Genomic DNA, 11,621 nt, shown 5'->3' with positions numbered 1-11,621 from the left:
ATCAACCACTCCAACCAGTGAGTCAACACCAAATGCAGTCCAAACTGTAACCTATACTCTTAAACCAACTGTACGTACACCTCACACTGTCACCTCCAGTGGTCTTACAACATTAAAGACAACAAATACAACTTCATTCAAGAGTCCCCAGACATCCTCAACACAACTGCCCACTACTGTAGAAATGCATTCGCCATCCTCTCAGACCAATGTACCTACAACACAGTTCATACCCTCTTCTACTTTAGAAATAACATCAAAACAGGTCATTAATACTCAAACGGAAGTTTCTTTGACAGAAACAACTCAGCCATCTACATCCATGCCATTCACAAGCACAACAACAACTGCAAACACTGCTACAAGTGGTCGACCAGTAACCAATGGTTCAACATCTACAACTGGTCGACCAGTAACCAATGATTCAACATCTACATCGCACCAGTGCCTCGATGAGGAGTGTATTTATGGACATGATGACGCAAATGTTGTTATTGGTTGGTTTTCTAGTCTCTCTTTTACATATACAGCTATAAATATTGATGTATAGAATAGATTATTGAATGCATTTGTATGCTTTACCAGTCTAACTTAACATTAAATTCTGAAACTTAATATCTGTCATGTTGTTTTGCAGACAGTGGAGTACCAACAAGAAAAGTTAATATGTCTTTCGAAATCATGAAGAACTTTCTCGAGGCATTTAACAATTTGAGCTCACCACACTCACTAGAGTTCATCAGCATTCTTGAAAACGAGGTAAAGGGTGGGTTTTATTTATTTGACAGGGACAATGCACATTAATCAACACATCATTTTTCAAATCCATGTAAAATGGGCCAGAGTTAGCCAAAAGCAAATTTTCATCTGTATCCCCTGAGCAGGTTTTTAAAAGTGATGATAAAACTATCTATTAAAAAAAACACACACCAACATCTTACCCCTCACTCAGGCGACCCAGCCGGGGTGAACAAGTCCTGATTTACGTCCCAGTAGCTACCCTCAATCAGTCCCACTAGGGAAAAACCAGGGCCACACAATACGTTGGAACTACTCCAGAACGACTCTGCCAGGGCTGGGAGGTACACTTCTGGCACATGGAAGGACTAGGCTCTACAATACAATACATTGATACAATTATATAAATTGATACAATGATACATTACAAGGACAAATAAACATGCAGGGGACAGAACAATCACAGTGGGATGTGAGAAGTGACACCAGTGACAAATGGAGCTGATTATACTCATGATTACAAATTTGATTTGTTTTTAGCCATCTCTTAAGGTCAGATAGTTGGAGGTCTCTTTTACTTCTGTAGCGAGACTGTTCCAGTGACGGGAGGCTCTAACAGAGAAGACTGTTTTACCAAACACTATACATCTGTTTGGAATTATATTACTTTGTGACATTGTAATGCTACTTGTTTATGTTGTTTTATTACTTCCAGCTTCAGGTTTTCTGCAAAGAGGCATATCCACAGAACTTCAGAGCTGTAAAAGTCACTAAATTAATGTAGGTGCAGAAACTTTATAAAAAAATTGTGTGGTTGCTATACAGTTCAATTGACATATGTGTTCACTTGTTCTTTTCCTATTGTAGACGCGGAAGTGTTTTTGCAGACACTACAGCCGAATACAAATATGCAAACGATGAAACTCAAATCAGCAACAAAATCCGTGCCAGATTTAGTGAAGATCCACAGAACTTCAGAGCAGTAAAAATCCCCAATTTAACGTAGGTGACTAATGCAATCAAAAAGGGAATGCATGGTCAGGTAAGGTGCACAACAGTTCATTTGACATTCACTTGTTCTCTTCTCCTGTTGTAGACCAGGAAGTGTTGTAGCAGAGACTACAGTTGAATACAACTATCCGAACAATGAGACTCAAATTCAGATTCTCAACAACAAAATTGGTGCCAGATTGATTGATATCTTAAATGACACAAGCACCCTAAAAATAATTGGAGAGGCACTTGGTAATGTGAGCGTGCAGGTTAACAGCATAATCCCGCAGCCACCTGAGATTAAAAGTGAGTGAGATCAACTGCATCAACTGATCAATATGCATTTTAATTATGACATACACACATTTTGCTTGCTGCTTTGTAAGTTTAACAATCGTGGTGATTGGGCATGACATTTTTGGTATTTATTATAGTCAAAAATTATGTTCACTAAATAGTAAATTGTATTAATATTTATTTATTTTTTGTTTATTTAACAGATATCTCAGACCTCCATCAATATATCAATTGTAGTCACCTTGCTAATTACACTTCTGAGCTCAATAGTGACCTGCACTGGCAATGTAGTGGGCCTTGTGTGACGAACCCATATTACTGCAATCAGCATGGACAATGTCTGAATAACATTCTTCTGGGCCCCGTCTGTCTGTAAGTCACAGCACATTATTTACTTCGGCATATTGTGTTGGTTTGTGATTGAATACCGTCTTAAGTAACAAGTAACCATTTTGAGTGCAGGTGCTACACGTCTGCCCTGGAGCAATATTATGGTCCACGGTGTGAACTCTTCCATTGGGGTCCAGGGTTCTACGGAGCACTGTTTGGATCACTGGCCGGGGTTCTTCTCCTCCTGATGATCATTGTTGTTGTGGTCATTGTGCTCAAGAAGAGACGCAGTTCCTTCTGGTGAGTAGACTTATATGATCCTGAAAAACATATTCATCATCAGGGATGGTGTGATGATCCCCAGATATCTATCTTCACTATCCAGGAGTCAAGTCCAGCTCCTTATACAGACATCAATCAGTCATAATTAATTGCATTTTTATGGCGCTTTTCTATGCACTACGTGCCTACTCAAAGCGCTTAGAATTAATGGTTCATTCATTAATACATTGGGAGGTGAAGCGGCGAACAGTCGACGCCAGCGTCCTCACTTCCCACATTCACACACCAATGGTGGCAAGCTCATACCGACCGACTCATTGGAGGCAGTGTAGGGTTCAGTGTTCAGTTCAGTAGGGTTCAGTTGCTCAAGGACACTACGACATGTGGACAGGAGGAGCCAGGATTCGAACCGCCGACCCATGGATAATTGGACAACCTGCTCATAGCTCATAGCGCGGCACCAAGTGCCGTGCTACGAACTTGTAGGTCTGCTATTTTTGAAAAATCGTGAAAATGTGGCGCAAGTCTTTGAATATATATTCTTTCCGAGCCAACGTTTTTAACTCAAAGCTTTGCTTCTGGAACTATATATTTTCAGATGGCGGCCGGTGGCCAATTACAAATATTTGTGGGGGTCCTTGACATGAAAAGGTTTGAGAACCACTGACATAGAAACATGAGGTTTTTCAGAAAACTGTCACTGACATTTTCTTTTAGAATTTCTCAGGTCTAAATGGGTTAAGCCCCTCCAAATGATCCAGAATGCCGCAGAACGCTTGGTCTGCAACCAGACAAAATGTTCACATGTCTCCCCCCCCCCCCCCCCCCCCCTTCTCCACTCGATCCCTCCTTTGGCTCCCAGTTACTAACTTACTGCCCGCACAGAGTACAAAACACTGATGTTGGCATACAAGCAACCGAAGGTATGGCTCCCCCATATCTTCAAAGCCTGATCCAACCCCACGACCACTCCCGCTCACTCAGATCAGCTAACACGGGGAAGCTGGCAGAACCTTCATTAAAACATCTGAGATAATGCACACGTCCCAGACTCTTCACCCTTCTTCTTGATTTACCTATGATCCTCAATTACTAGTTATATGCATTTCATTATTATTATTATTATTATTATTATTATTATTATTATTATTATTATTATTATTATTATTATTACCTTGTGTTGACCTTGCTACTGTAAAGAGTGTAAGCTAAATAGCTAAATGCCTAAATTGTAAATTGGATCCTTTTGATAAAAGATTTGTTCATTTATTTCAGGATAATGGACAAGTCACACGACAACCAACTGGTGGATTTTAAGGAGGACTTCTTTAATTTCTCAGACTTAGGTTAAATTCACTCACTGTCTGAACATTTGTTGCAACCACAAAATGATATAGAATTTTATTTAATCAATATTTATTACAAAAAAATATTTATTTATATATTATATTTATGAAAACCTTCCATTTTAGTTTTAATTATCTTGGCTTATTGATTGCTTATTTGTGTTCTTTTAAATTGAACAGCTGATGTTTAAATGTTTGACTGTATTGTTTCAATTAGCTCATCTAAGAAATAATAAAGACCTAATCATACAAAGCCGACTTACAAAATCAATGTCACAACAATGGATTACATCAGTGTCATGTCTGTCTATCTGTCTGTCTCTCTGTCTGTCTGTCTGTCTGTATTTGTAGTCAGGGGATATTAAAAACATCTGAGAAAAAATTCCTTGCCAAACGATATTCTTCGCCAATGTGTTTGTAAAGGTGTCTAGTATAGTAACACATCTCACTAAGATTGAAATTCAGTTTCCCTAGTGGAATCTGTGACATCTGCTGAAAGTTTTGGTACCATTAATAATCTATATGCAGGTAAAAAAATGTACAAAATGTAATTCTGCTTTACTGTAAGTAGCATCATGTGAGGAGTAAAAGGTTTCTGGTGATTCTGAATCCATTGCAAGCATTTGTTTTTTTCTGAGAAACGCCCATAGCCACTTTTCCAGGTCATCTCATTTGTGATGACTTTTTTATGCAAAACAAATGCAAATAGATTGAGTTTTGAACCAGGTATTGAATCATTTAACAGAGAGAATGTAGACACTGAAGGTGTTAAACTTTATTGGTGGCCCGGGCGGCTGGTGGTAATCCAGTCTGGCAGCGTGCCGCAGGTTCGACTCCCGATCCCTACGGCCTTCACTGCGTGTCACCCCCCCATCTCTCTCCCCATCTCCTGTCAGTCTACCGTATGCCTATATCCCTCTATAAAATAAAGGCGAAAGCCACAATAAAATATCTTGAAAGAAAAAAAGAAAAACTTTATTGGTAATATAAAGTCTTAACCAACTTATTTCCTTCTCCTATTATTCCAAGGTCCTCACCTTCCAGAGGATTGAGAAATCAACCCTAGATGACAATTGTTGCCTGAAGAGTTGATTGTATTTGTATTGTGTTTTCCAATTAACAAAGTGGGCCCAAAATACAGCCTAGTCTGTCTGCATGTAGATTTTTCTCATTAAAAAGTAAACCTAGCTTTGAGAAGGCCTAATATATGGAATGCCTACCTGATTATTTAACGTGTGAGGTTATCTTGATTTCTCATCAATTACAAAGTCAAGTCAGATGTATTTGAAATGACTTTCCTCTCTCAGTTATACAAACTTAATCTATTAATAGGCTTTTAAAGCTCATGTGAAATAGGTTTCATATTTGGTCTTGAAACATATTTTTTTTTTCGTATTTTAACCAATTTTAGGTGTTTATTTTTGTTATACCCGACAAGAAATGTGCTGGTTATCTTTTATTTTAGACTTAGTCTACAGTATGTTCTGTCACGGTGCAGGGCAGAGGAAGTGCAGACAGTAGAAGTGGAGGCAGGATTCAGATGCAAGATCCAGGTTTTATTAACAACGCAAGGAAACAGGCACGAGGAAACACAAGAAACTGGGACATGTAAGCTCAAAAACAATGTTAATTTAACTCTGAGAGTCTCAGAGTTACAGACCAATAATGGTCCATTTGGTTCCAAACTATCATTTAGCTGGGTACCCCCTGGAACTCTCTCAAGGACCCCTGGGGGTCCCCGGACACCACTTTGGGAAACACTGACTTCTTGAGAGTCTTACCCATTTAAACAAAAGTACATTTTGATGCCAATACGATGGTACTTTTAAGTAAATTCCTGACTTTTAGCCTATACTTAAAGTAACAGAGTATTTCTGAATTTATTGCAGTATTGCTATACTTTATTGGGCTATATGTGAGTAGCCTACTGAGTGACTAGTCCGAGTACATTTTCCACTACTGTTGCTAGACAACCAAAGAGCCAATCATCACAGCGCAAGCCTCCCCCCTGGCCTCCCGGTCTATGGGATCAAAAGGCTCCAGTGAGTGCAGTCAGTGAACTGAACAAGCCACTAGCTCCACATTATGATGCTACTCCTCAACACGAACCAAATCCGTCCGCGTCCCAGCAGCGCTGCAGTCTTCTACAGCTGGGATTGGGATAATAAATACCACACATCATCATCATCATCATCAGGGACACTGTGCACTGTGCTGCTAAGTGTGTGATTTATCCAGAACCTAGTCACTGGATAAGCATCGTGGAGGGAGGAGGAGGATGTTTCTAACGGGCAATATGTCCCTGGTCGCTGCGGTGGGCCTGGCCGTGCTGATGGTCGTCCTCTGCACTGATCAGGGTAAGAATAGAAAGAAAATGCGTGTATCACTGTGTCTGTAGCCCTAATGTATGCGTACAGTGTTAGTTGGTGCCATGTCGGCTCATGGTAACTTAAGCTACCCCGAGCTTGTTGATTTGCTGTGAAGTTGCTATGGTACGGGACGGGTTGCTGCATGTTTCTTGGTCATGTTGTTGTCTCTAAATTGTAGGCTATATGCCCATTTACTAGTCATGCTTCCAATTTATTTTAATTATCATTTTAAAACCACCAGTGTTTGTTCTCAGATTATGTTCATGCTCATTTTGTGGCAGGGAGGGAGCACAAAAATGTTCCACATTTTTTATTTCTAGACTTTTTGAGAATTAATGCTGCTGCGACGCGTCGTGAGCTTGCCTTGTGTTGTGTATATCGGCTGTTTTCAAAGAGCCGCGACGCAGATCAGCTTTGATGTGGCCTATAATACTTTCCTAAACTGTTTGCTTTTGTTTTTTATCTCACAAAATATGGCACCACTGTATGCGTCCACACTGTGGACATCCAGGCCGGGCCGAGTACCATATACACCCTGACCCTGTGGGTCAAATATGACTGGCATCATAATTCCATCAGAGCCATGATGCCCATCCGTGCACAGCGTCAACGTCAACGACGCAAATCTGCAAAACAACAAACAATGGCTACGTTTACATGAGCAGTTAAATCCCCTTTTCATTCAGCATAGAATTTCAATCCTATTAAACGTTGTTATGTAAACACCTACAAAAACTTACATCCGAATGAAAACGCTCGATGCGATCTAAAAACCATTCCGATGTCACTGGACGGATTACTCCGATGTTCAATGCGATTGAAAGAAAATTGGACTCATGTATACACTAATTCGGATGTGTACTGTTCATTCTGGTCTTTCTGAGCATGCTCCAAGGCGCTCATATCCAAGGCGCGCCGAGGAGTTTGCACATGGAGCGCGTTATTTCGTTCCTTTTTTCAGATCCGAAATCCACAAAAAAACGTGGAGCAGCAGCAGATGACGATAACCCTGATCTGTGTGTATGTGTGTGACGCCAGGGCTCCACTGGGCGCGTCGCGTCTCCGTCGCGTCCTGCTCGTGTCATGACAACGTCAACGTCACGCTAGAGGTGCTCCACCGCGGGCCTTTGAAAACTGCGCGTCAGCAAAAAAAAATTGTACATGACTGGACGCGTGCGTGTGTCAAAAAACGAACCGGGGCAATTTTTTAGTCACCGAACGCAGCACAACGCAACGCAACGCGGGCAGTGGAGCCACCCTCCATTGATTAAAAGGGAACATTCCCGACGTTGGCGGAGACGCGACGCAGACGCGACGCAGACGCGCCCAGTGGAGCCCTGGCGTGACTGTGTGTGTGTGTTCAACGGTCTCTCTCGGTCTCTCTCTCTCTCAAAAATAACGAGCGACCCGATACAATAATAATCAGTGTGTTGCGTGCCCTGGCCGTGCTGTAGATAATAAAGTACAAATAAAAACGAGATGATCACCTTCCCAGCGGAGAAGCGGAGCCGCAGCGGGTGGGGGAAAAAAAGACGGTAAACATATTTGCCCGTCCCTATCCAACCAGCAGCCTCAAAGCTACTGCGGAATGAAATGATGGGATTTCAAAGTATCGTCTTTCGTCTGTAATATCATATGTTTGTATTGTTGAGACAGTCACAATGAATGAACTGCCTATATTTTATGTGTCCAACAGATGGCGTAGTTTCACGTGAATTAACATGTATCATGTCTTCTATCACTTCTCCATATAAACACTCATTCGGAATGACCATTTCCCATGTAAACTCGCGGCAAAAAACATTACATCGGATGTATTTTATTCTGAAGTATTTATTCGGAATGATCACCCTTCATGTAAACGTAGCCACTGAAACAACACATCTGAACAACCGTGATGACGTCGTGCTTTCTTGCTATATATTGCGCTTTGTGTTTACCTATACATACCATTAACCAGGGCCGGATCTAGCCACCACTAGGGTGGGCAGGTAGAATATTAGGGGGGGGGCGACTTGTCTGTGGGCGACACCGAAAAAAAATTGGGGTGTCAAATCCCCCCAAACCCCCGAAATGGGGGTTTGGTCATATCAGTTAATCTCCATCTATCTACACTACCCTCTGCATTAACCCGGGCTTGGGACTGGCACAAATAGGACACTGGCTTGTGCCCTGTTGAGGCTGCATTTATCTTTATATTTATATATCTATCTAATCTATTCTAACTAATCTATCTAATCCATCTAATCTATTCTATCTAATCTATCTATCTTACTTTTTATGTATTTTTTGTCTTATTTTATTTGATATATTTTTATATTTTTTATTGATTTAGTCCTGTCACATGGTTATATCAATAATAATATCAATAATAATATAATATCTATTTTTTTCTATTTGTGTGGGCCCTATTAGGTTACCAATGGTTTCCCCTGTAGCCTCTCTTTGGGACATTTCATTCCAGGCTTTTGCATTTTTTATGTGGCAATGGCTTGATGCGTGCTTTGTGAGTCCCTTGTCCTTTTCCAATGCCGTTTTCCAATTATTAAATCCTTGTTTTGTAAAAACCAAATCCCTGTCATTGTTCCCCCCAAATTTGCGACATGGGAAACAAAAGCACGCATCAACCTTTGACGAATATTCCAGCCATGGTCTCCCACGATACCAGCCCGGGCAGAATGAGCGTGCGTTCTTACCAAAATTACGCTTGGGGAAAACCTGAGCTGTGGGTTGCGACGGTGCTATAGGGTCCACCAAAATCTCCCGGAGGGGGCGTTAACATATGTGTCACGTGGTAGCGGCCGCCATGTTGGCAGGTATTTCTCGTTTAGCCAACACCAGGATGGAAAGAAAAAACGTCGGCCTCGACATACCTTACAAGGACAAGCATTAAATGTAGTCGCATTAGTGGTGGTAGAAGATCGAATCGTCTGTTCAGTCAGTGTGTTCATAGGGGTCGAGACCGTCACTATCCTTGATTTTGTTGAGGTAACGCTCCTTTTCCTCAAAGTTAAGCTTGTCCTTGTAAGCAAGGTATGTCGAGGCCGACGTTTTTTCTTTCCATGTCACTTCGTTCACCATATCATTTTGTTTGTTTGTTCCCTCGTGGTCTCAGCGAGCGCCAACGAGGACTGCCTGTGGTACGTGGATAAGAACGGCACGTGGCACAACGGCTTCGACTGTCCCCTGATCACGTTCTGCTGTGGAAACTGCCACCGGCGCTACTGCTGTCTGGACGCCTTCAAGATGATCACGGAGCGCGAGCAGAAACGCTGCATGCTCTTCCAGTTCAGGTGGGGTTGGTTCACTGCAGCGTTGATTTCGTTGAGTGAAACTAAGACGAAGAATTGAGCCACTGACGAAAACTAAATGAAAACTAGAAAAAGTGCCCTTCTGGGCACAGGTCTCCACCAGGATAGGAATGTAGGACATGGCATGACTATGGAGATCATGTGTACCGATTTGCGTGAAATTTGGATAAAATCTGAAGGAGTAATAATATTAAATGTGTTTTACATATGTCGGCCTCCTGGTGGCGCTATAAAGAGCAGATGTGAAAAATTGCAGGCAAAGGTTTTTCCTTGGCCTCTAGGGAGTTGGCATACAAAGTTATCCACAGATCCGTGTAGATAGAGGTAAAAACACTTTTCGGCCAGTTATAGCGCCACCTTGAGGCTGAGTTGAAATTGTTCATGTGGCATTTTGTCCTCGGCCTAGTGGGAATGTGGGTGCACAATTTCACGGAAATCACGCGATGTGTTCATGATTTGCAGCATTTTGTTTGAAAGTGAGCATTCCTGTGAACTTTGGAAGCCAATCTTAACCAATCAGGATGGAGTCTGAGAAATGTGAAAGACCGGTTTCGTTGAATGGCTCTAGAGAGACTGTGTACCAATTTGCGTGATGTTTGGACAAAATCTGTAGGTGTACTGTGCAAAAACTTGTTTTGCACAAAGCGGCCTCCTGGTGGCGCTATAACAGGCCGTTCTGGAAAGTTTGGGGCAGAGGTTCATCGTTGGCATCCAGGGAGTGTGTGTGCAAAATTTGGCATCGACCGGGTTAACGGTGGCCGAGATTAGCTGCTCACGGACAGACACACACACACACACACACGGACGGACGGACGGACGGACGGACGGAGTGCAAAACATACTCTCTCCCCATGCCTTCGGCCTGGTGGAGACAACTAAGCTATGATGACTAAAACTGAGACTAAATATACTGACAATTTTGGTCAACAAAATAAAAACCGGACTAAAATATTAGGTGAGCTTGTAGATCGGCTATTTTCAGTCTGGACGCTTTCAAGATGATCACGGAACGCGAGCAGAAACGCTGCATGCTCTTCCAGTTCAGGTGGGGTTGGTTCACTGTCTGTCGGGAACCATGCGTCCATAATAATAGGACTGCATGGCTGTTGTTTTCGTAGAGTAAAAACTAAGACGAAAAATGTCGACTACCTTTTTCCACTGACAAACTCAATGGAAACTAAATGAAAACCAAGCTATGATCTATGATGACTAAGACTAAATATACTGACAATTTCGTCAACAAATAAAAACTAGACTAAAATGTTAGGAAAGGACTAGTGGACAAGAGAAGTCATTTTACAATATTGGTTGCATGTTGAAAATAGCCGATCTACACGGCTATTTTCAGCAAGTGTAAAATCAGTCATCACGACAGCATCAAGGCCCGCCAAAGCACATTTTAGTCGACTAAATCAACTGTAGATTTAGTCGACTAAAATCTTATGATATTTAGTCGACTAAAACTAGACTAAACATTCCAGGTGACTAAAACTATATGAAAACTATTCAAAAGACCATGACTAAAACTAAAATCAAATGTTGCTGCCAAAACAACACTGGTTCACTGTCGGGAGCCATGGGTTCATAATAATAGGACTACATCGGCAATTAACCAAAATTGAATAAAATGATTAGTAATCTCATGCTACTTTGCTGAACAAGGGTGGCCTACAAAAAAAAGTGAAATTGATCTACAAACTCGCAAGGCGTCGCATCACAAATGCTTTATTATGAGCTTGTCGATCTGCTATATTTACGCTATTTCTATAACTAATGGTTTGTAAATTGAATTGACGTTGGTCCACAGTCACCACCATGAGTGGGACTCATTCCCATAAGGTTAATTCCCATCAGACTAATTGACTCTTGCTCACGGCCCTGCGCTGCACAACATGTTCTCATTAGTTCTTCCAACAACACATCAGCTTAACTCTGCTTTTAATGGTGGATAAGCT

At 41.6% G+C, this 11,621-nt stretch overlaps 1 protein-coding gene across 1 annotated transcript in view; it reads left to right on the top strand.

Annotated features, from left to right (window-relative positions):
• The first annotated feature begins 6,074 nt into the window (after positions 1-6,074).
• The window catches only part of shisa4 (shisa family member 4), a 59,772-nt gene continuing 54,225 nt past the window's right edge, over positions 6,075-11,621 (top strand). The window contains exons 1-2 of the mRNA XM_083771447.1: positions 6,075-6,343; positions 9,471-9,648. Coding sequence (XP_083627573.1) covers positions 6,265-6,343; positions 9,471-9,648 — 257 coding nt within the window. The 5' untranslated portion in view covers positions 6,075-6,264. The remainder of the gene's footprint in view (positions 6,344-9,470; positions 9,649-11,621) is intronic.

The sequence above is a fragment of the Protomyctophum parallelum genome, assembly GCF_964188405.1.
Source record: "Protomyctophum parallelum genome assembly, chromosome: 8".
Taxonomy (NCBI): Eukaryota; Metazoa; Chordata; class Actinopteri; order Myctophiformes; family Myctophidae; genus Protomyctophum; species Protomyctophum parallelum.
This window is presented reverse-complemented; position numbering and strand designations above follow the sequence as displayed.